This window comes from Nestor notabilis, unplaced genomic scaffold, assembly GCF_000696875.1.
Source record: "Nestor notabilis isolate BGI_N333 unplaced genomic scaffold, ASM69687v1 scaffold10320, whole genome shotgun sequence".
Taxonomy (NCBI): Eukaryota; Metazoa; Chordata; class Aves; order Psittaciformes; family Psittacidae; genus Nestor; species Nestor notabilis.
The window spans coordinates 15,144-41,790 of NW_009911732.1; the positions used below are offsets into that span (position 1 = coordinate 15,144).

General features: G+C 38.1%; 1 protein-coding gene across 1 annotated transcript in view; it reads right to left on the minus strand.

Annotated features, from left to right (window-relative positions):
- LOC104407027 (probable ubiquitin carboxyl-terminal hydrolase FAF-X) overlaps positions 1-26,214 on the minus strand; it is a gene marked incomplete at its 3' end in the record, with an annotated part of 40,301 nt that extends 14,087 nt beyond the window's left edge. Inside the window, 12 exon segments of the mRNA XM_010016194.1 lie at positions 4,227-4,363; positions 5,294-5,500; positions 7,045-7,149; positions 10,996-11,148; positions 13,318-13,456; positions 13,531-13,782; positions 14,036-14,151; positions 15,365-15,583; positions 16,369-16,481; positions 23,527-23,606; positions 23,972-24,117; positions 25,960-26,214. Of these exon segments, the coding sequence (XP_010014496.1) occupies positions 4,227-4,363; positions 5,294-5,500; positions 7,045-7,149; positions 10,996-11,148; positions 13,318-13,456; positions 13,531-13,782; positions 14,036-14,151; positions 15,365-15,583; positions 16,369-16,481; positions 23,527-23,606; positions 23,972-24,117; positions 25,960-26,055 (1,763 nt within the window).
- Positions 26,215-26,647: the final 433 nt, after the last annotated feature.

Below are 26,647 nucleotides of genomic sequence, written 5' to 3' on the forward strand. Positions count from 1 at the left end.
AGGGAAGAGCAGCATTCCTCATTGTATTGCTACTCAGCTGATCCCACAGCCTGCCCTGAAAAAATACAGATGGGATTTCAGAACTGTCCTCCTTTCCTGCAACACTTAAGAAAGCAGACTCCATACTTAGCTGAATAGATTAGAGGTAGGAATTCTCACCCTTCTTAGGAAACAGGGTCTCCATACTACATGACCTAGAGGACTCTACACTATCTCCACCTCTTTTGAGAACAGTAAGGAAGGCAAGAAATCCCAGTTCCAGCATCAGCTGATAATGATCTTGCTGCAGCTGATACACATTTCACTGTAGATGTAACAGGAACAGATAAATTGATTCACTGGGCCAAAGTGCACTGCCCATTTGGGTTTAAAAGACAGAACCCATCAACACCCCTCCAATAATTTTATCATCTGCAACCAAGAGGATTTGGCCAGCTAAGCACAGAGGTGTTCAAAAGATTAAATTTCATAACACGCAGAGCTTTCCGAAACAGCTTGAAAGAGGCACTTAAAACACAAACTGTGTTTAAAAAAAAAAAAAAAAAAAAAAAAAAAAACCCAAACTTTTGTTGGAAAAAAAAAAAAAAAAAAAAAAAAAAAAAAAAAGACCCAGACATTTGTTGGAAAGAAAACAAAATGGATAGAAGCATGAAAGAAGAAAACATACAGGACTTCAGTAAGAACATCCTCTGGTTTTGTTTGGAGAAACTTCCTAATTGCACTTCATTCCATCCTTGCCAACCCTCCTTGCTCAGTATAAAACAGTAACAAAACCAGCCAAAGACTGGACGTACCTCTTTTAATGGCTACCTCTAGATAAAAGGGATTAATTTACAAAAGATAACAATAAATAAGAACACTGACTATTCAGGAAATACAAATGATGGAAAAATTAAAGGAACCAACAAAAGCAAGACAAGGTATTTTGCAGAATCAAGTTACTGGAGTGTGTGCTTATACACACATAAGATTATGCACTTGTATCAGTCTTACAAAGCATAACAAAAAGCTTTTTCAGCAGAAGACTAAATAATTCTTCTGTGCTAAACATTTTTTACTTTTCTCCTTTCTCAACAACACACACAAACAGTAATTTTGGACACACGGATTTATCTTAGTTAGCAACTACTTCTAAAAGTTGAATAACTGTAATAACTACAGTTATCAGCTATGAGTTGTTACATAGTATTTCTGAGCAAAATTTAAGATGATATTTTGATCAGCTGCTAGGACAAAGTCAAAGGCAAGACAATTGTCTTTAAGCACAGATAAAAGCTTGTCTGACAAGACTTTCTAGCATGCTTTCTAGAATTAAAGCAAACTCCACAATCAACTAAAAGATTTATTCCTTAAGGATCTGAGGTTAAGCTACATGATGATGTTGCCACTGGAACATATTGCTTTAGTAGTAACCTAGGAACGTGAAAAATTGGAGTTAACAGCAAACTCATCTTTTCACCATGTTTCTACTAAATGGATATCAAAAGCCAACATATAAGAAGAAAAAAGTGTTTTGAGATGGATGACAAAGTACTTTGGAAATACTAAAAAGGACACTTCATAGTTAGTATGCATGCTTATTTGAAAGGAAAAAAAATGGCAAAGTGACAACGGCAAAGATCCCAAAGAACTTCATTTACATGGATTTCAAAATAATTATGTCTGCATATACAATTTGCCCAACATAGTACTGCGCATGTAACTCAGCTTTTGAAGTCAAGAGTTCTACTAGACAAACAAATGCTATGTACCATGGAAGCAGACATTAAAGATCCAAACAGCAAGATTCTAATATTTGGGCTAAAAAGTCACATGAACCTAGCATCACTGCTGCCTTTAAGCACTAATGAAACCCCTAACACTTACAGAAGGTCCTCTCAATGCTTAGGTAATTCTTCTTGGCAAGTAATTTAGGAGATCAATCTTACATTGCTTGAGTAGATACAGGTCAAATTTAAGTGCTTGAAATTAGTCTACAGGAGGCTCTACCTCCATCAGATGACACAGAGAAAATTAAGATGATTAATTATCTGGACACTAAGGGTCAGTATGTTGAGTAATAAAGTTGACTATTCCCTAATATTAGCAAGTATCCTCGCACCCAAAGAAGAGTTATTTTCTTATGCTGTTGCAATTGTGGTTAAGTTAAACTTCCTGAAATATGCTGCATTTCTCTGTGGTCAGGGAGTTAAATTTTGCCAAAGCAATTGTATAACCAATTTGTCACTTTGCTCAACTGCATGAATAACCAGAAACAATTAAATCCTCTTCCTCCTCAAAAGATAATTTATACCTATTTTTGCCAAGAATCAGCAGCCTTAGTTGTTCTGCACTGAACTTTTAATTGCCAGTGCCAATCAACCGAACCACCCCAAAAGAGTCATATACAGATTATGGGATTAATGTTGCACACAGAAAGCTCTGTGAAATGTTTTTGAAGCACTTGCCAAAAAACATCTGGTTTGATCTATTTTCAATCCAAATGCTAGAAGGATGTTAGAGATTAAAATTTTAAGTCAGATAAGTAAGCTGACAGGAACAGGTACCAGATGGATGCATTACAATTTCCAGCCTGCACCAAGGTTATGAGAAAACATCACTTACTATTTCAAAATTATGTTTTCACTTACTAGGTTTCCCAGTCAACTGGGCAGTAACACTACCTGACTAAAGTAACTCCCTCAACAGTATCTTGCTAACAAAGACTTCTCCACAGGAAGAGGTCTTTATAAATCCCTTGAGTAAAACCTTTAAATCATTGTTTACTTCCCTGCTGTATGTGTTTTATAATTCTGTATAAAAAAAGAGGTATTATCACACACTGCAATGCAGAATTCCTTGAAATGTGAGGAATGGAAGAGATGGTCTGACAAAAAGATATGTTCAAACCATCTTGTACTGCATACATACCATACTGGAAACCTGTATTTCCACAATTAGAAGTAGTTAGGTTCCTCCCAAGATTAATTCAGAGCAGAAAGATAATAAGGCACCTTGAATGAGCTCTACTTCAGTAATTACTTAAAGCAAAGCCTTCTGTTAAGGCATTGTTCTGAGAAGCATTCAATTTAAACAAGTACCACAAATAACCAGGTAGCTAAAATCACCTAGATCTTACAGCATGTAAAAGGTTAAGGACTCCAATACACCGAAGAGAGACTCATCTGCTAAAAACCAAGTACTTCTGTGACCTTACGGGCAAAACCTCAAACAATAATTAATGTGAACCTGTAAAGGATTAAAATATCATGAAACCTGAGAAAGATGTTTCAAACTAAATGAATAAAGAAACCTCCAAAACCCAGGAATGTAATATTATCACTGTTCCTTAAAACCACTCCTTATCATTAAGAAGATAGTGTTGAGTAAACTGAAGACTTATTTTCCTCAAGTTTTCCTGCCTTGATCTGTCTTGTAAGCAGACTGTACTAGCAACATTGATTTGACTACAGTATCTTCTAACAAGAAATAAAACAAGGCCATTATGCAACACTGATAAGCAAACAACATTTTTTCTAGCGTTTATAAAAATTCTGATGTGGATACAAAAAACTGTTGAGGCACAGAATCTTGTATTTCTGTTGTGAGATGACATTTAAAATAATGAAAACAAGCATGTATATTTCAACAAATCCAAACAGACAATGGCTTCCCCCCCCCTTTAAAAACAAACAAACAAAATAAACCTTCATAAACCCAGAAAAACCACACCCAACACTTTTCTAATCTCATCCATTCAGGAGAGAATCAGTAAAGTATTTTTTCCCAGACAAAAAAAGAAGTCACCTTTGATTTCAAGTATATAAACTAGATGACATATATAAATTTATCATCAAAGAATAGGGATGGGTGGTTATGTTTGTGTGTGCCTACATACACACATGCACATAAAATGTACTTATACTTCATAAGCCAATTCCATTGTTAGGCAGGGAAGTCCATGGATAATAGAAAAACAAACCCAGATTTTTTCACAAATTGGACTACTGTTCTAAAAAGGAAGCATGTTTGAAGAAACAGTTAATTCTTACTGTTCAGTTCTCTTATTGACCCTGGGTATCTAAGTTTTTAGAGCCTATTTACATTAAACTCAAGAACATCTTGAAACACAGGTTATGATTTTACTTAAACCTTCCCCACCTCTTGTAAAGAGGATTTTAAAATCTGCCTCATTCCAGCACATTCAACTTTTAACAGACAAAATTTTATTCACATTTCATTCTTACCTCAAGTTTTGTGGCGCTTCACCAAATAAACTACAGATTTCTCTAATTTGTTTCAGTGCAGGAATGACCCATTTGTCATTTGTGCGAAGCTCTTCTATAAAACGATCTATCCACTGGATCTTTTGTGTATCTCGATCCTTAAAGAACAACCACTTGTAATCAGAATCAAGTATATTGCAGAAACTATCATTATTGCCTTACTTCGTTTCCAAGATAGGACAGAACATACAAAGCCACACAAATACTAGATCAACTGAGTTCTAAAACATGCAAGCATAAGAAACGTATCTGAGCAGCACTGCATGTTGGCAGAAGCCATCAGTGTGTTACAAACCCTCTGCCTTCAAGCACTCAAGCCTTCAGTACTTTTTCAAGAAAATCTGCAACTAGATACGATCATCACTTTTAAATAATCCGCTCTTTCATAATTCTACTCACTGGTACTCAGAGTAAACTGCTATAAAATATCATGAAAAAAAAAAATGAGAAACCGTTTCTTATCAACTAAGAAACAAAACCTGACAGTGGCTACCGAGACAGGTAATGGACTATTTTGAACAACAATGAACTATTATTCTGACAGACTTCTACAGAAGTTTGGGTGGGGAAGGAGAGCATGTAATAGTTTTCACTGTCTTTTGCTAGGTCCTTCCTAATATTACACAAGACACACAAGGACTCACTGAAAATAAAAACTACCTAAACAAATCAGCATAACCGAGTTCTTAAAAATCAGACAGGAGTAAGGCTGCTTTTCCTTTCTCTCTATTTACTTTGGTAGAGTTCTTTTCCAGTTCCTCCAATGTGGTCATTACAGTATGCCACCAATTGCAAGAAGACAGGAAAACTGATGTATTTCTCTCCAATTAAAGCACAAATTGTGTTACTTAAAATGTCCCATAACATTTTAAAAGTAAACAGATGTTGGTAAAATAATACACATCTATGATAAGGAACATTTCTGTTAAATTACCTTGAAATTAACCTTGTTAAATCCCTTTAAATTTTTATGGGGGGATGTAACCAACAGTGACTGATTTCACAACAGAACATACCAGATTACTCACCTGTGAACAGCTGTAATCTAAGATTTTAATATGGGCACTAAGAGCCTGGTCCATGATATCAACTGGTACATCATCACTATGAGCCAAATTCCACAAAAGGTTCAGCACTTTGTGTGCCATCACACCATCCTTGTCATCCTCTGCAAGACGACGAATCAACTCAAGTAGTTTCTCACGCTGTTTCTTGCTTGCATTTGTCCAACTTGCCTAAGAAAATATTTCATGCAATATGAAAGCCTTTTTTTTTTTAAATTCCACACTTAACCTGCACCATTAACAAATAATGCAACAATAACGTGATGTAACTATATAAAGAATGTTCACATTAATTTGACTAAAAATAAGTAGTACATTATATCAATACTTAAGTCAGACACAACTGAGTGGTTCTTTTAGTGTTTACAATTGAAGTGTATTCAACTTGAGACTTAAAAAAAAAGGGGGGGGGGATCTTTAAATAAAGATTACAGATGTGCTTGTAAAAGTTAACACTACCATTGACAAGTTCATCACCAGTCAAAGTAACAGTGGCCTCAGCTGTTTCTTGGAAAAGCTTTGTCAAAACACCTGTGCTTATACTTTGAAAGACTTCTTAAATAACTTAAAATCACTAAATGCGTAAAACTTTAGTATCACTTGTGGCTCTGAAACTGACTGAAACAAATGTCCTTTGCAGTAAAAGTTAACCTTTTTCTGAGCAAGTTTTAAATTAACATTACTTCATATCCCTCTCATAAGGTCAGACACAACTCATGACAGTTTACACATAGAATTTCTGAGTATTTAGTTCAGTATCTGGATTACAGAATATTAGACATTCACCAAACTATAGAGGACTCCCATTAATCAGAGCATGAATTGCATGTAAGCCAAAACATGACTATATTTATCTAAAACCAGAAAACACAAGTCCACAAAGCTGGTTTGCAATTTCTAGTACAGCAGGTTGTCTCCTAAAAGTGAAACACTAAAACAAGCTGGATCACACCACTACTGGAACCTATAAATGTTAATGTTAACATATATAAAAAGCCAGTGAATAACAAACTTCCAGAAACAAGTTGTTTTGTGATTTCAATGAAATCATTAGGTGTTTATAAACACTCAACTTTATCTTCCTGAGAGTGTTTCATTTGTATCTATGTTAACCGGAGAAAAATTATTACACGACAAAGAGGAAGCTGGGGGAGAGGGGAATGGAAGTCCTTGATCTCCTCTATTTAAAGATCAAAAGTAGCAATGCCTGATAAACTTGAAACCTACTCTAATGCTAGGAGGAAAACATTATTTACTAAATCACCAACACTTAAAAACTTGAAACAAATATGCAAAAGAGTATTTAAGATAAATTACTTATTTTATTTGAAAAATTAAATATCCCTAGGATTGCTAAATGTCACTTTAATACTAGAGGCCTTCACAGACATGCATTACCGAAAGGTGGTTACACCAGAAAACAAAGCTGGTGATTACGCTAGCAATACTAACTAGCCTTTGCTTTACACAGGAAGTAAATAAAAAAAAAAAAAATAAAAAAAGAAAAAAAAAAAATATCTCTCAATGAATGCTCATTAAAGAACAGCACAACCTAGCATTTCTAATATTAAATACAGCAGGCTGTTGCTACACTTTAAGAACACATGGTAATTGCCCATATCTAAAATAAGTGGAAAGCAGACATTGGTAAAGTCACAAATCTGTATCCAACTTCACAATTCATTTCCTGAATACACACAAACATGCACAGTTACCTTAAAACAATCAAACAGGTGATCAAGCTGTTCAGGAGAGAAATCCCAAGCTAATTTTGCAAGGAGATCATGTACGTTTTTTACAATGGCTTCATGTTTTCCTGCCTGTCAAGAAGACAAAAAAGAATCCACCAACGTTTGTAGCAATCCATATAGCAGCAAGACATCCTACATCATTTTTAAAAGAAGACTGTTCGAGGTGGCCAGCAAGAAAAGCTGATGCTGTGGGAACAGCATGGCAAACTGAATACTTCACTGGCAAGTCACAATATTCAGATTTATCTTGTATACTTCAAGTATTTGTTCTTTAAACAAAATCATGCTGTGACAATAGACAATAAAGCCTGAAAGTTTATTTTAAATAGCAGATAAGTATTTTAATCTAATGTTGTTGTGGTTTTGTTTGTTTTGCCTTTTTTAAGAAAAACCTCAAAATCTACCTCCTCAATGAACTTCATTGGGGTGTCTTAAGCTCCAAACCAATTTTTAGTACTACCACATAGTTTACCAGGTTGAAGTACTTCCTTTGTGCAAGCTGATTCAGGGAAAACTAAAGCTTTCTATTACAAACAACTTACTGGCAGACAACATTTTAAAGTCCAATAGTTTATAAACTTATGAATTCTAACAATCAAACAACTAATGGCAAGCTCTTGAGTTACATACTAGACACAGTTTTAAGAGAGTCTGGTATATATCACAATTTTGACAGTTATGGAAGAAGACAGTAAGAAAATACCAGCTAGCTCAATTTTAACTATGGGTGAGAAGAAAATTTCCTTCCTACATGCCCAGGCTGGAAAATGCATCCCATACTTTAAATCTGCACTCGAAACCAACTATTTTGGACTATGTGAATCAATAGCTGATCTGCTTTAAAAAAGTTTAAGTACAGAATAAAAAAATGCAAAACAGATACATAGAAAACAAACTGATGTAATCTCATACAGTATTAAAATACATGCATGAGCAGTTTTGAAATTCATTTCCTTCTAAAAGCTTGCATTGGTAGTTCACTTAAAAACAAAAAAAGAGACTAATAGCTCTGTTACATGCTGTGCTGTAAATTCTTTATACTGTGCCATAAATCTTTCTTTAATAAGAATTTAAGCAGTAACATTCATTTTCATATTATGTGTCAGATTACGAGAGGGGGAATTACTAAACCACTTACTCCACTTGATTTTGCAAAACATAGCATAACTTTTTCCTCTTACCAGAACATTTCCTGGATAGAAAGACAAACTGAGAGCATACAGATCAAGAAAGAGCATCGACAATACAACAAATAAAAGAAGTATGCAGAGCTGCTGGAGGGGTGCAGTAAGAAGAGTAAGAAAAAGGCATGTAACAGCACAAGATCGTAGGGGAAGGTAAGGAAACCTGATGTGCGAACTGTCAGCTTGCTGAAGAGAAACACAGAAGGGCCTGTGAAGTTCTAGTTAAATAGTCCAGAGTGTAAGTAATGAGACTACAATGCTAATCTCTGCAATTTTATTTCTTGTCCAGCTGGATCTTTCCCTGCAACTTAATGCTTGTCTTTAGAGAGTTCCAACATTATTTCCTCAATCAAATATACTTCTACATTGTGAACACTGGCTAAGGCATGAAGACACGTCAATAAAACTTAAAATATACGTTGCCTTCTAAAGGCAAAAGCGGCATGATTATATTACTTTTCATAAACTACTTATTTTTACTGTAGCTGTATACTGAGATTCTCAGGGCACTACTATACCATCAACTGTAGATTTGTTCAGGCTCACCCTCTAAACCCAGGCAGCAACATAATTGCTCTAGCTTGAAAGCAAAACCACACTGCTGCTGCATGGAGCCAGAGCTAAAATAGCCTGCCTGTTATATAAAGCCACACAGTAAATCAACTCTTTGCTACTGAACTTCATGCTCCAGCTGCTCTTAGAAGCAGTCATTTAATGAAAACTTCTAAAAACTACTAAACACAGGGGGTAGTGAAGTTGGTAAAAATCACTTTGTATTAGCAGATTTTGGTATTCTTATCTTTTACTCTACTTTAATTCCAACAGTTTGGCTTAAGTGGACTTACCCAGGTGTGTCTATTTTCAGGCATGCTGTTTTCAGGTTGGCCAAAGCCACAGCATAACCATCTTAAGCCTTACTGAATTCAACTTTCACACAAAAAAATATAAAAATACAGGGTAAAACTACAGCAGATGCAGTGTGGCAACTACCTAACTGAAAGCATAAGAAGGGAGCAGAGTATGCTGGGTATCTGAGAGCACAGGAGATTTATTCCTCAATTTTTGTTTGCAACTGGTGGGGTAGACTATCCCTACCTTTAAAGGTTGCACCACTTGTTCACACTTTCCTTGGAAAGGTAAAAATTTTGGCTTACACTAGTTTATCCACATGTCCCATTTCCAGGGATTCCTATTATTAGGAGTAATATAATTGCTTGGAAGACTGTTTTCCCACATTTCAAGATTTTTTTTCTCCCTTCCTTATAAAAGGTGAGGCTCTAATATTAACATAGTAATACAACCCTAGTAACAGCAAACTAACTTCTCAAAGTCTTTATCTGCAGACTTCTTACAGTCTGGAAAGGTTTACAGACCACAAGCTGAAAAACAACAGTATGATCACACATCTTAATTCAAGTAATCTGTGCATTGCTCTGTTACATGTAATTTTCTAAACAGGACTTACAAGTAATGAGAAAATAAAGGCTCTCTTCAGTTTCAGCCTGTGCAGATACTATGCTGGAATTGAAGTCTAGAGATTATGATCTTAGTTGAAATACTGGAGATCTCAAGTCAACCTTCCACTATATCACCTGTAGTCTCAAGTGGTTTAAATGCAAGCTGAAAACAGCATGCATGAAAATAAGAACACCTGGGTAAGTCCACTTAAGCCAAACTGTATGTCTCAGAACAGCATGAACACACATAAGCCAGGGATATACTACTACCCAATTCCTATATTAGCCCTTGTCATAGTACAACCCCAGCTGGCAATTAAGCAGCACAGAGCTGTTCACTTACTCTCTGCCCCAAAGTGGGATGGGAAAGAAGATCAGAATGGTACAAATGAGAACACTCATGGGCTGAGATACAGAGTTTAACAGGTAAATCATCTGCTTTGCCTACACAGACCCATATAAGCTACTACGAAGAAATTTAACTCTATCCCTGCCAAAACCAGTATATAGTGTATCTTGGAAACCACATTTAGTCTTCCCACACTCGAAAGATTGGACTGAGGGCTTACTTTTACAATTAAGTTAGACTTTCACTACCCATTACTGATGAACAAGGATATATGTACTTACACTTGTTTCTACCCTAAAATGACCTTTTATTTCTTGTCTATTCATTAATTCATAATGATTGTGCCTCTTCAGCTGTGTGCTAAACTCATGCAGCCCACAGCTAGGAAGCCCAGCTTCACCAATCATTTAGGTAAACAAGCCCGTATTGCAAAATGTATAATCAAAAAGAAAAAAAAAAAAATAAAAAGAATTTGCTGTTAAACAACTAGAACATTCATTATTATTAGTCTTATGAATAGCGCTCTGCCCAGGTAAAATGTATACAACCGTGGTGAACTCTGAGATTAGCAATACATATTCTAATGCATTATGACACATGAAGTCATCATGTATCATATTCTCTCATAATCTAGACTTTGTTCAACATTGAGGGTTCCTTAGTATTTAAAAAGGATGATCTCTGCACCATGTTTTGAACTATTCCTTTAGACTTTACATACATGTGCAGTTGACCCCTTCCACTGAAGACACTTGAGAAGACAATCTAGAGATCCAGGACTCCCAAAAAGAACACCATTTGGTTTCAAATTTTTGTTTAGTTTTATCTTACACCAAGCAAAAGAAGCACAAATCATTTTCTCAATACATGACATATAACAAGATCCCTCCTGCACAACAGCAGAGAAGCAAGGTGAATCCTTTACCTGTGCAGCCCAAATGTTGTCCAGATCCTGCAAAGTGAGGGCTTTCTCTTTGATGACAAAACGGAGGATTTTCTCTAACTTCTCTACATATTGAGGTTGATGAAGACTATCTCTCAACACAATTGATAAAATATTATTCTGCTGGATCCATTCCTGAATATAAAAAAAAAAAAAAAAAAGTAGTGCCATCTCAAATTACAGAAGTGTTGTCACTGCTATTTACGCTAAAAAGCAAAATGTCAATCTGTTACAGGTTTTATATCCGATATCCTAATTGAGAGAAGTGAGAAAGATGCAGCACAAGAGGAAGGTATCTATTTAATTTATATTTCACCTTAAAAAAACACCAGCACTTTAAATAATCCAATATGCTAGTCATTGTGATATCTTAACGGGCAGTATTTTTTCAGGCATATTAAAATCATGAACTGAAAGCACAAAAATGTTCGAACAACATCAAACTTAAAAAGCCAGTGGAAAGAACATTTAACTCTCCTATTCAAAGAATAAAACATTTTTTTCTTCCAGTTCACAACCATTAAGTATCAAACCGAAATTGTTTAAGTCACTTCTAGCTTTACTGGTACGCCTACAGCCTATCACATAAAAACGGCATAAGCAAGGACTGAAATACGAAAGGGTTATATTATCCAAGTACTACCACTTACAGTTTTTTTTAAAAATGCTTCCAACTAATTAGAGGCACATATTCAAGCCATAATTAACTAGATGCAATTTTTTCAGTGGTGTCATTGACACAGTCTATTAATGTCACGTATTTTTTTATTCCGACTGAAGCAAAGCAGTGTGTGCTTTGAGCACTAAAAAAGAAAACCAAATGTGCACAGTATCATACCTTCCAACAGAGTCCTTGATTACAGACTTAAAATATTCCAGCTAGTCTCATGAAACACCAAAATCTAAAAGTTTTCGTTTAAGGAGAGAGGTCTTGTCTGAGATGCAAAACTATAAGGAGTATATAAAAAAGAGACCTATTTCCTCCTATTGCTTCAAAAAGTCAAACTGCAGTTACTCTCTTCTGTCAGCGAACCTTTTGCAGATCACAAACCTCACATTGGGTAGCCAGTCACAAAGATGGGACAGAATAGTGCAAAAATCACTTAACATAATTAAAATTCACAAAGATGAAAACTGGGCATTCTTTAACGTCATAAATGCTCCTTTTAATAGTTCCCTACGTATGCACTCAAGCACGTAGTAGTATCATAGAATGGTGAGAGCTGGAAAGGACCTTAAGATCACCTAGTTCCTACTCTCCTGCCATGGGCATGGATGCCTCACACTAGACCAGGTTGCCCAAGGCCCTGTCCAAACTGACCTTGAACACTGCCAAGGATGGAGCATTTACCACTTCTCTGGGCAACCTGTTCCAGTGCCTCACCACCCTCACAGTAAGAATCTTCTTCCTTATATCTAACCTGAACTTCCCCCGCGTAAGCTTAAACCCATTTCCCCTTCTCCTGTCACTGACGAAGAGTCCCTCTCTGGCATTCTTGTAGGCCTCCTTCAGATACTGGAAGGCTGCTATGAGGTCTCCACGCAGACTTCTCTTCTCCAGGCCGAGCAGCCCCAACTTTCTCAGCCTGTCTTCATACAGGAGGTGCTCCAGCCCCCTTATCATCCTCATGGCTCTCCTCTGGACTTGCTCCAACAGCTCCATGCCCTCTTTATGTTAAGGAAACCAGAACTGTACGAAAGACTACAAGTGGGGGACTCACAAGAGCAGAGCGGATGGCTAAAATCACTATTCAAAGTATGTAAATATTAAATAAAATGAAAATGCGGTAACTAGAACTTTCTGTACCAAAGAATCCGTCTTTTTAAATGTGAAAAGCAGAGTAGTCACTTAAGAACTCTACTAATAAAAAAATCACCTGAAGCACAAACCCTAGACTACATCCTTATTTAAATGAACATTCTGGTATTTAGGTACAGTGGCACTAAAGTTTCAAATGAATCACACCTGTTTTATCTAGGTTTGGTGGTGTTTTGGGGGGTAGAGTGGGAGGGAACACTGTACAAAAACCTAGCTCTTAAGGATTCCTTTTTAAAGAATCACTTGAGCAGAACTGAAAATAATTCTAAACTGCAGCTTTGAAACAAATACAGACTGATTTCCCCCCCTCCAGAAAGACTATTATTAAAATGACTTATTACCATGACATGATACCTACTGTTTATAACACTAGATATGAAAATAGCAGTGCATGCAACATGTGTAATATATAACTCCTCCTACAATTAAAGTAATAAGAAGGAAGAAAATGTAGTCAATGCATTTCAGTGAAGAGGAGAACTTACTGCCATTCTTTCAGCTGTAAGCCATTCTTCCTCTTCAGGATTACCATGTCGATGAGTATAATATGACACACTGGATATTACCTTGTTAACTTCATTTAGTGCATTCATTTTACCATTGAAAGAAGAAATTTGTAACAACCTGTAAGAGAAATTAAATGTGAGAAGTGTGCAAAACTATGTCAGCAGTAGCATATCCCATTAGGTGTATCTTACCTAAGTATCATTTTTAACCTAAATATTTCTAAGTTTTTTACAGTTTCTTCTTGTCCAGGTACTCTTGAAGCTAAGTTCTTTAGAGATTTGATTATCATTGACAGAGCGTCATTTTTGGCTTCATTCTTTGCTTCTTTTTTCAGTTCATCATCTGTTAAATTTTCTAAAAATTGTGGAACCATTTCTATAATTGGAAGGAAGTATTTCTTCACTGTATGTAATGTTAGAAATTCATAACATTGTCCAAATGGCCTAAAAAGAAAGAAAAAAAGGGATCAAAGTGCCATAACCAGTAGTTGTGTAATATTATGATAGTAAGCAGCAATTAATTCAAGAATCTCAAGAATATTTACAAGCACATGAAACACTGAAGGTAAACGTGCTAAAACTAATTAAGATACGAGTGAGAGGAATCGCCTCAAGAGAAAACTAAGCTTTGCACTCACATATTTTATACTTAGTCCAACCTTTCCAAAAATATAAATTATTAAGAAAAAAAACTTACTTGATGAGAGCTGCAATTATCTGAACATTCAATGCTGATCCACTCATGAAGCGATCATGCAAAATCTGAAATCCATTTAATGTGCCAAACTTGTTGATAAGATCTACTAGCCAACCCTGCAATATAATAAACAGTTATTTTCTGACATCCACAAATTACCATCCAGAAATAATTTCAAGTACCTGTTAGTAACAATGTTTGCCTTAAAATAAGTCTTTACACAAGTAACTGTTAGAACGTAACAGAACTGACAGTGGGCTTGCCTTTACAGTTTAAATATTCAGTTTCAAAGAAATGCTAAGAAATAAGCAACAAGATCTTTCCAGTTATCATGTCAAAGAACAGATGCTGTATATTAGTTATATGCATATTAGTTATTCAGAGAAATTTATCAAATATATAGAAATAAAAATTATTATACTTCAGGTTCAGCTTTGGCTGCTAAGTTACTACAGAAAACATGATGATTCTGATGTGGTGGGTTTTTTTCCTGGTCCTGGATGTGATAATGCTGCATATAAAAGCAGTAAGAAAGCAAACCAACATTCTTCTAAACACAGTTAATAATGCAAGGAAGTCCAAGGACACTGGAGTTCTTTATCTTTGGTTCTCACGTACTGATAGCTAAGCAGTTCTACTAAAAAGAAGGGGGCGAGGGGGGGGGGGGAAGATGGCAAAAAAAAAAAAAAAAAAAAAAAAAAGATAGGAACAATAATATAATTCGGTTAGGTCCTGAAGTTGAAGTTGTACCAATACCATTTGGGCACAATTCTGAAAAATTCAGACCCAAGAACCACAACAGATTACTAATCTGCACTGGTAGTTCAAAAAACCCAAATCAAATAAACCCCACCAAATCCAAGACAAAATAGCCCAAACCCCCAAACCATGCTGACGGTAACATCCCATGCCCAATTAAAAACGTTTCTCCCATCACTGGGAACTATAAGAAATGGGAGAGAAAATTCCTCCTTTATCACATAATCTCTTCCTCAAAATGTCACCTACAAAATCATTCTAAGTGAGAAGGTAAATCCATCAACTGGCAAATACAAGCAAGCCAATTAGCACAGTAGGAACAGCATTCTAATAGAATTGTGCCAGCTTACCACAGAAACACATGACAGTTTGATAGTGGACCAAAGACTGAACGGGTTAGAAGGAGAAATGTACATTAAATCATTACTGGTTAAGAGTCAAAAGCAGCAGAATGTCTTAGTGATATAATGAAAGGGTTTTTTTTTCCCCCTCCTCTAAAAACACTTCTCTATAGCTACTGTGTAATTAACTAACGCTGCATAAAACATAGGTCTGAAAATGGTCTCACACCTTTGGTGATCGTGGGTCAGGAGGACGGGCATAAAGTTCATCTTCAGCGAGCTGGACTCCTGCAGGAACTGTTTCTGAGGGACGAGTACCATTGTATAGATGGAATTTGCAGTGAGGATTTAAGGCCATGGCAAGAAGTTCAAGAAGGGGAAACCAATCCTGGGACAGCTTGGCCACACATAGTTCCACTAGTCGATGAGTGTTGTTAATAATACATCTCTATTAAGAAAAAAACAACAACCAAGAATGCGGTGACTGTACAATAAGTATGAACTAGAAACTCTGAACCATTTGTATTCAGTATGCAGAGCTGCTTAAGAGTTTTTACAGCACTGTATTTTAATTCACACTTCTCCCAGTAAAGGCTTTAAACAAGCTTTAAACAATCTGTGTTCAGCAAAAATTAAATTTAGGAAAAAGACAAGTATTTTTGGTGGAGACATTCATGAATCACCACTGAACTATTAACTTCTCCTTCTTTCACCTACTTCTCTCCAGATACTGATTTTCTTATGAAGAACTTTACAGTTTCTCACTTGGCACTAGACTAGCTGTCCTACAGGTAGTTTTTGTATTCAAGCAGCTGTTACAAACATTCAGAAGTTAGCAGATTGCTAAAAGCTTTTACTAAAAAAGCAAGTTTTCATGTCCTAGCATGTCCTAGCATGGACATAAAGGTAACGAGGTTTCTAGACATCTGGCCAAAGACAGCCTGCCTAACAAGAGCTGCATTACTGAACATACAAAGTTCTGGTCCTCCCCAGACCACCTCTGATGTTTCATTTCCTTCCAAAACACTAGAGGCAATAAGGTGAAACAACAATAGAAGGATGACTTCCCTACCACCCACCCAGAGCCATGTGTACAAGAGTTCTCCCAGTTCTCTGGTAAGATGAGTTTCAAAAATGGGATTCAGTCTCTGCAGCCTCCTCATAGTTACAAAAGCAGTCTCCTTCCTCATTTAACTTACTATGCTTCTCAGAAACACAACTTGAAAAACTCACATGGATCTCAAACTTCCAGCCACTCACTGCCTCATCTGTAAGGATTTTTGTGAAAGATATTGTCAACCCATCTCGAAAAAATCGCTGGCATGCTTCACTTTTGACATCAAGGCCTATATTAAAATAGGAAAGAGAAAAACAAACTATTAGATATGCAATTTCATTAGCTGATAAATGAACTTTTAAATACTGCAGTGATTTGGTGTGCTGGCTTGGGCTGGGATACAGTTAATTTTCCACACAGTAGCTGGTATGAGGCCATGTTTTGGATTTGTGCTGGAAACAGTGTTGATAACACAGGGATGCTTTTGTTATCGCTGAGCAGTGCTTATGCAGAGCCAAGGCCTCTTCTGCTCCTCACACCACCCCATCAGTGAGAAGGCTGGGGGTGCACAAGGAGTTGGGAGGGGACACAGCTGGGACAAACCGTGTTTGTCCAACTGACCAGAGAGGTATCCCATAACATATGGAGTCATGCTCAGCATATAAAGCTGCGGGAAGAAAAGAGGGGAGGGTTGTTTAAAGTGATGGCATTTGTCTTCCCAGCTAACCATTATGTGTGATGGAACCCTGCTTCCCTAGAGATGGCCTGTCCATGGGATGTGGTGAATGAAGTCCTCGTTCTGCTTTGCTTGTGTGTGTAGCTTTTGCTTTACCTTTTTGTCTTTATCTCAACCCACATGTTTTTTCATTTTTACCCTTCCAATTCTCTTCCAAATCCCACTGGAGGAGTGGCTCTGTGGTGCTTAGTTTCTAGCTGGGGTCAAACAACAACATCTGGACTTCAAAGGTTTGGTGTTTACAGTTTCAGAATTATTTTTAAAAAGAGAAGCCTAGGATGAAGACAAACTTAACGTACTCTTGAATGGACAAAAACCTGACGGATTAATGCTCTAGTAAAGCCACTTCCTTGCACTCCTTTAGATAATTTTAAAATTACTTTTAAAACATGTTACATGGTTGAGAGAAAAGCTGAAGAAATGGATTATGCAGTGAGAAAAAGAAGTGAACAGGAAAGGAAAAGGTGATGTACAACATAAAGTATATGGGAGCTCCAATTAGCAGACTGAAGAAAGAACAGATTTCTGTACCTGTGCTTAAAAGTGGTCAATTTGCTAGATAATACACTCTGCATGGTTTAACCCTGCCTCAAGAGCAGAAACATTCTGGGTCCATAAAACTTGTCAGTCCAGATGAAAATGTTTATGAACAAACCCCGATGCACCTGAGGGGTATTCCACAGTATATGGCTGTAACACCAAGACCCCATGCAAAATCACCCAGCTCCTCTTCTCCACGACTTTGGATTACACAGCTTCATAGCTGCAACCCCAGAGCTGAGCTGGCTCCACACTGATAATAGCGCTGTGCCAGTGATGCTCCCCCCACCAAAGACCTGGAGCCTCAGTAAGGACAATGCAGAAACCTTACGGTGGGTTGGAAAGGGCTGGCTCAGACCCTGTAGAACTGACAGTGACCTGGAGCTAATATGCTCCGAGGTAACCCACACTTGCCCATGGGCACAGTAGTTACACATGGCACTCACAGATTCTAGCAGGCTTTCTATAACTCTTATTCGTCAAATCATCAGGAGCGTAATAGTCCTACATCAACACATTGCATTGACCCTCCTGTAGTTAATTCCACTGTATTGATTATAGCCCAAATACCTTGGCTAAGGAACTTCGGAACATGAGGACAAATATGCTGTCCTTGCATTAGATAGATGGCAAAACCCAACCATTTCAAGAAAATGCAGAAGATACCATTTCAGTAAGAAACTCAAGAGTGGTCCCACAGAAATGCAGATGGATCATCCAGAGAGACAGTCTTTAAAGGATACTGGAAACAACTCCCATTATTGGGCTGCCTAGCTTCTGGAAGCACATGTGCTCATGCACACCAACTTTTTGTGGGGTTTTTTTGTTTGGTTTTTTTTTTTTGGTTGTTTTTTTTTTTTTAAGATTCTAGGGCCTGCCTCTTTCCCACTCCATAAGCCTTTGTAATTCATCAAAAATAAAGACTTGGGATCAAAGCTGATCAACGGTTTGGGCTGGAAGGGACCTTAAAGATCAGTCACTTCCAAGCCCCCTGTCGTGGGCAAGGACACCTTCCACTAGACCAAATTGCTTAAAGCCCCGTCCCACCTGGCCTTGAACACTGCCAGGGATGAGGCAGCCACAGCTTCTCTGGGCAACCTGTGCCAGCGTCTCACCATCTCACACTGAAGAGCTTCTTCCTAATAGCTAACCTAGACGTACTCTCTTTCAGTTTAAAGCCATTCCCCCTTGTCCTGTCACTACATGCCCTTGTAAAAAGTCTCTCTCCAGACTTCTTATAGGCCCCCTTTACGTACTGGGAGGCCTCCCTGGAGCCTTCTCTTTTCGAGGCTGAACAAGACCAAGTCTCTCAGCCTGCCTCCATAGGAGAGGGGCTCCAGCCCTCTGAGCATCTTCGTGTCCTTCCTCTAGACTCGCTTAAGCAGGTCCATGTCCCTCTTGTCTTGGGTGCCCCAGAACTGAACACTACAGGTGGGGTCTCACGAGAACAGAGTGGAGGGGCAGGATCACCTCCTTCAACCTGCTAGTCATGCTTCTTTTGATGCGGCCCAGGATACAGTTGGCTTTCTGGGCTGCAAGTGCACACTGAAGCTGGCTCATGTTCAGTTTCTTGATCAACACACCAAGTCCTTCTCCACAGGGCTGCTCTCAATCCATCCTCTGCATAGCCTGTAGTTGTGGTTGGCACTGTTGCACAGTGAAATCTCATTTCAGTTTAAATAAGCTACAAATTGTAAACATTGCCTTGCACCTTGCTTGCATGTATGTCACACTGAAAAGTTTCAGCAGCATGTTAAAAATTGAATGAAAACATTAGAAGCAGTAATATCCATACTAAAGGTGGAGTAATGCAGAGCTGTTGAGGGAATTTTGAAAGAAAGAGCAGAGAATATTCTTGCCTATAAAAAAACCAAAACAAATAGCTTTTTTTTTTAACTTTTAAATTTATAGCATCCAACTCACTATAACATTTCTTTCTGGAGCAAATCCCATTACTCAAAACAAGTCATAGGTATTGTGGAATTATTGTCAATATAAACATCAGTCTTGCTATTAAACATTATTTTTCAAGTAGGTTTTCTTCTATTAGCAAGTAACTCCAGACTATGATTTGATACTCTCATGACTTGCTTAATAAAGAATAATACATCTATGCCTACACATGAAAAGATAATCTTTCATAAATAAAGGCATCTGCCAGGAATAATGCAAGTCACAGTCTAGACAGGATTCATACTACTCTGTCAAATATGCTCTCTGCACTTGAAGGTGGTAATGATGACATTTAATTCTGATGAGTACTTTCAATTCAGTTATGTCCCTTTCAGTTTCAGTTGCTGAAAAGATTTATAGAAGATGCAAATACCACTTATTGTATAGACAGGGTCACAAACACAGCAGCTAACCCAAAGTCACCCCAGAATGCTGATGGCCATTGGCAATGGGAGGAATAAAAGCTACTTAAGAACCCCAAACACTCGAAAATTGTGCTTGAGAAAAGCTTTTTTTAGGTTTTGTTGCTTCATAATCCAGATGAGTTAAACTGCAGTATAAAACTTCAGTAATTCAACAGCTAGTTATTTTTCTATTTCTCCTTTAAATTCTTCCCTTGTGAAGCAGAACTCCTCAGATTAAGAAAAATGCCCATAGACAGGTAGCAAGGTGTCCAATTTTAGATCCTACTGAGCTAACAGAACATAAATTTTTTGATCTATTAACAAGAGAATCACTTATATTACATGTACATAAACAACTCTGAAACAGTGTCTGCCAAGTTTTGAGCTACCAAAACGGTGTCAGTTACCCAGTTGAGGACCCTTATAATTTTCTTTGAGCACTGAAAGTTATTTAAAAAAGAACCGTCTTTTCAAATAGAAAACCTTAGGCCACTGTGGAAGAGGATCAGGTTCAAGATCATCTTGGAACCTGAATGTGCTCAAGTCCATGGGACCTGATGAAATCCATACGCGGGTCCTAAAGGAGCTTGTAAAATGAAGTTGCTAAGCCACTGTACATCATATTTGAAAAATCATGGCAGTCAGGTGAAGTTCCTGACGACTGGAAAAAGGGAAATACAACCCCCATTTTCAAGAAGGGGAAAATGGAACACCCAGGGAACTACAGACCAGTCAGTCTCACCTCTGTGCCTGGCAGGATCTTGGAGCAGATTCTCCTGGAAAGAATGCTGAGGTACACGGAAAACAACAACATGGTTGGTGACAGCCAACATGACTTCACCAAGGGCAAATCCTACCTGACCAATCTGGTGGCTTTCTATGACGGGGCTACAGAACTGATGGATAGAGGCAGAGCAGTTGACATCATCTACCTGGACTTGTGCAAAGCGTTCGACAGTGTCCCACACAACATCCTTTTCTCTAAACTGGAATCAATTTGATGGATGGACACTTGGTGGATACAGAATTGGCTGGATAGCCACATGCAAAGAGTTGTGGTCAACAGCTTAATGTCCAATTGGAGACCAGTAATGAGTGGTATGTCCCAGGGACTGATGTTGGGACCGATCTTGCTTGGTATCTTTGCAGGCGACACGGACAGTGGGACTGAGTGCACCCTCAGCAAGTTTGCTGACGACACCAAGCTGTGTGGCTCGGTTGATACGCTGGAGGGAAGGGATGCCATCCAGAGGGACCTGGACACGCTTGTGAGGTGGGCCAATGCCAACCTCATGAAGTTTAACCAAGCCAAGTGCAAAGTCCTACACCTGGGTCGGGGCAATCCCAGGCACAGCTACAGGTTAGGCGGAGAAGAGATTCAAAGCAGCCCTGTGGAGAAGGACTTGGGGTGTTGGTTGATGAGAAGCTTGACATGAGCCAGCTTCAGTGTGCGCTTGCAGCCCAGAAACCAACAGTATCCTGGGCTGCATCAAAAGAAGCATGACCAGCAGGTCGAAGGAGGTGATCCTGCCCCTCTACTCTGCTCTTGTGAGACCTCACTTGGAGTATTGTGTCCAGTTCTGGTGTCCTCAACATAAAAAGGACATGGAGCTGCTGGAGCAAGTTCAGAGGAGGGCCACGAAGAAGGTAAGGGAGCTGGAGCACCTCCTGTATGAAGACAGGCTGAGAAAGTTGGGGCTGGTCCGCCTGGAAGAGAGAAGCTCTGTGGAGACCTCATAGCAGCCTCCCAGTATCTGAAGGGGGCCTACAAGAATGCCAGAAGGCACCTTTAATCAGGGACTGCAGAGACAGAACAATGGGTTCAAACTTACACAGAAGTTCAGGTTAGATATTAGTTAAGAAGTTCTTTACAGTGAGGGTGGTGAGGCACTGGAACAGGTTGCCCAAGGAATTTGTGAAAGCTTCATCCCTGGCAGTGTTCAAGGCCAGGCTGGACAGAGCCTTGGCAACATGCTGTGTGAAGCATCCCTGCCCATGGCAGGGAGGTTGGAACTAGATGATCTTAAGGTCCTTTCCAACCCAAACCATTCTAACTATTCTACAGTCTCAGCCATCACGTAACTTCAAGAAGCAAGGAAAAAAATAATCTATGATGTAACTGTAAAGGTAACACCTAACTGCTTTCTTTGTTTGCTCCTTAGCCAAGAATTGTTGCTTATATATACATACCGGAATTCATCTAGAGAGCAAGAGGAAAAGTAAGTACATAGCAATACAGAAGCCCTTTTCAAAATTAGACATCAACAACTTAATAGAAATCAAAGTGCATAAAGCATATGAATAGATTTCAAGAGGAAAAAAAAGCACTTTTTGTTTGGGAACTTTCAACTAAGTCTGATGCTTTGTCAAAGCACACTAATGTTAGAAGTAGCTGAAAATCTTGTTCTGTTCTTATTCCTTCATTCCATTGACAGTTTTTTGGGTTTTTTGTTTCACCTTTTTTTAAAAGAAGATGATGTAATAGCGGGCAGTACATACATCTTCTCTCTCACAAATCACAAGCAGAGAATTTTTTTACTGCACTGTTCCAACAGCCCAGACACATAGATGGCTGCATCCTTCTTCCACAAGTTGACATTTCTTTTGCTCCTGAACAGATGCACTCACTTGCAAATTCTACAGTCACCTTAGGACTCCTGCCAGACCTAGCTACATGCAAAGAAGCAAATTCTAAACACAACTACCAATAAATCAATGTTGGCAACATGATGTTATTACCCTATCATGGATCACAAGGATGTGATCCTAATTTTTTTTTTCTCCAGAGAGCACTCCAAAGCAAAAAAAGTCTTACAGAAAACATTCAAGATAATCCAGAATATTATGGCCACAATCAACTTTTTATTCTTAGAACTGCCTAAGAATAACCTTTATTAACAGGAAACTGAAGTTGTCCTGGTACAGCTATGCAAAAGTAACGAAAAGGTACTTTTGTATTTATATACAGGTACTACATACTTAAAACAAAACTACCTGGTAAGTGTAGATACCCTCTAAGAATATTTTGATCTGACTTCTGCTATTACTGAAATACTAGAGCAACAAATACTGACTGGAACAGGAGACCAAAGCAACTTCTCAGGAGAACAGAACTTTCCAGAACACATGACAAACTTGTCAATCTGACTAGTTTAGCAAACGCAAACACATACACAATACTGATATAGAACCCTCCTACTCCCAAGCAAGTCAGACACAGCAAGCAATACAGTAGAATTATTAGTCTAAGTCATGCTATTTAAAATTCTACCTTTTCTCTAATCTCAAAAATATGTGTGCAAAATTTGAACAAAAATTTATGGCAAGACACTTGGAAAACTAGATTAGTAACTTACTTTTAAAAACCTAGAATTCTTCGAGTTTTAGTATCTGTCATAAAGACCAAACCCACTAGGTCTAATATCAAAGAGAATACAGAAAACAGGTAGAACAGGAATGACAAGATTTTTATTGCTGTGAGCTTATTCAACTTCCCCACTCACGCTAAGGCACCTTATTTCTAACTACATTGATGGCTTTCTAATATTTCTGATCTGTGAAGGTTCTGCACACCACTCTGACACAAGATTCAGGACCAGGGCTGTAACAAATAATTAAGAATTTTTAAGCATCCTCCAGGGATTCAACAGAAAAGACTTTACACACTGGCCCAATAATCATCAATTGTCTTTTCAGCTTACCTTTTTTACTTAGTTCAATAGCAGCTTCTAGAAGAACTTCTAATTCCCCTTTCGGCAATACAGGAACCACCCATCGAGGCCTATATTCAAGAAGAAAACAGCCCCGTCATTAATGCTTTTAATACAGAGTAAGAAAATAAATTTTTAAAAGCCCTGATGACCTCTCCATTAAAAAAAAAAAAAAAAAGAAAAAGAGGGGGGGGTGCGGTGGGGGGTGAGGAGGGAACAAAAAACCTCCCCACAATAACAAACAACAACCCACCAAAGCCAAACCAAGCCAAAAAACCAATCCTCTGATTTAGGCCTCTTTTCTTTTTACAACTCTAACTCAATAAAAAAAGCATTTCAAGAAATCCAGTGAAACAAAGATGCAAGAACTCTGATTACACTATCAAGATACTTTGCACAAATAATCTACACCCTCTGAAAGAAAATGTGAAAATACCTGTTGATCATGTCATCCAATTTTGCCAGGTCTGTGTGTGGAAACGCAGGCTCCTCATCTTCAAGCTGGGGTGGAGCATCTGCTTGGCCCTGCTCATCAGGCGGGGTAGCTGGGGAGTTCTCATTGGAAGAATCAGGTGAAGAAGTCTAAAATTGGTATGGAAAATATTTTAAATACTGCCTTTTGGCATTTTTCCTTCACACTGTGTTTCAAAGAATCACTTGAAGTAAGTACCTGTCATCATAAAATATATAAAATCATTTGATTTCAGATTTAGTAACAAAATAGAGTATAAGACATGCTATTTGCTTTCTATCTTAAGAGTTTAAAAATTAAGCTACTTTTCCAGAAAGCGTGGGGTTTTTTTAACAGTCTTCTCTTTCAGCAGGCCACCTATCAGAAAGTGAAAATAAACCCGATATGGATGCACCAGTTTTCACAAATCTTTTCCAGAAAAAGTGACTATTTTTAGGTAGAAAGACTAACTTCAGCAACAGCACAGAAAACAACCATGAAGAACATTTTCATGAAGAAGTTTGCTAAAAATGAGTAACAGCAATTACAGCTGGTTACTCATCAACCCCCAAGAACATGATTAGTTAAAGCCCATTTTGATGGGCCATGCAAAATACAATGCATTCTATAGATACAGGCTTATCTGTATATAGAAACAGCATGAAATGACAAGAATAGATGCAAATCAGAACAGCAAGATTTAGGAGGACAAGCAAGGACCAAAACCTCAAGAATATTTTTCATATGTCACACCATGTCTGGTTGGCATGGAGTCAATTTTCTTCATTGCACCCTGTACAGTGCTGGGTTTTGAATTTGTGACCAAAACAGTACTGCTAACACATCAATGTTTTGTGTATTGCTGAGTGTAGTGGTTGCAAAGATTCAAGGCCTTGTGTTTTCTCACTTTGCCCCCCAGCAGTAAGTAGGCTGGAGGTGGCCAAGAGGCTGGGAGAGGATCCAGCAAGACAGCTGGCCTAAACTAACCAAAAACAATATTCCATATCATACGGCGTCACACTCAGCAATAAGACGGGGGGGCGGGGGGGAGGTTTTTTCCCAAGGTAGCTGTTGCTTGGGGACTAGCTGCTGCTTGGGGACTAGCTGCTGGTGAGTCACTGCATTTGCGTAACTTGGCTTTCCCCCTTACCCCTTCACTTATTAAACTGTCTTTATCTCAACCCATCTCACTTTTCCCTTCTGATTCTTCTCCCCCCCCACTGAGGTGGAGGGAGTAAGCGACAAGATGGAGACTTACCTGGCAGCCAGGGTCAACCCACCACAAGTGTTCCAAAGAAAATTAATTCTCAGGAAGTAACCACCACTAAACCTTATGGTACTAAACAACTGTCCCCTTCATACGGAACTAAATAACAAAATGCGGTTTTTCTTTCAAATGGGTTTGGTTGCACTGTTTAATAGCATCATTTCTGGTATTTTTTCATCAAGGAAAAAGAATCATAACATTATGATGTACTATTTGAAAGTTTTTGCTTGTCCTCTGAAATCAGGACAACCTGTTCAACAGAAACATTTTCAGGGAGTCTAGTAGAATGAACAGAAACCAAGATGAAGCTAGTCTTAAAGAGGTGATACCAACATATAAGCTGCTTTATCCAGAAAGTGGTTTTGCAGAACTGAGCATAAACTGAACTCGAAGAGTAGTTTTATCAATCTGTAGCAGATAATTCTACAACAGTTTTGAGGAAGCTGCTAATATTACTCCAAGAAAGGTTCTTATCCAAAGTATATATACCTTAAAAAGGAGCATCTTTTTACAATGCAGAGCTCCCCAACTGTATTTACTTTGGCAACAGTATTGCCTTCATCCCTCGGAATCTTTTTGTACTTCCAGACACACACAGAAATATCAAACTTAACTAGACATCTCTAGGAATATACAAACACCAACAATTCAGAAACACTATTCCTAAAGAACCCCTTTATTTTTAGACAACTTGTTAATATCATACCTGATTCTGCTGGAGGGGAGGCTGGGACTGTCCATCAGGAGCCTGGCCCTGGCTATCATTCCCTCCTACTGGAGAGCCACGAGTCGTGGCTGTCATACTCGACACAGGGCAGATCTTTGCAATTTTGTCTGCTTATGTAGTTGTTGTGAGAGAAGAAATTATAGTCCACTTAGTAAAGTTGAAGTACCAGCATATGCTTGCCTTAAAAAGCTCCAACTCAAGAACATGCCATCTTGCAGAGACCATTGCATAACCTAAAAGAGAAAAAAAAAGAAAAAGACAATATGCTATATTGACACATGCATATGAAAGTAACCCATACCTGGAAAAGAGCACTACAAAACCAAATACCACTGCTATAAAGAATCCTTTGTTTTAGATTCAGTATTTCTTTTTATTGAGAACAACTGACATGAGAAGGTAACATTTGAAGTATTTAAGATGATTTGAAATGTTCTAAGTAAAAATTACACTGATAATTACCTCTATCCCACTGAGAAACTGACACATATCCAAAACACAATTCACTGTCTCTGTTGTGTCTAAACTGCTACAGTAGATTTCCAAATTGAATTCAAGGTGCTGATCCAGGTCTATACAGAAATGATCTAGTTAAGAGCATGAACAGCCAAATTCATAATCTTTTCCAATAGTATTCTCTTGACACTGTCTAGCTGTAGATGCCTGA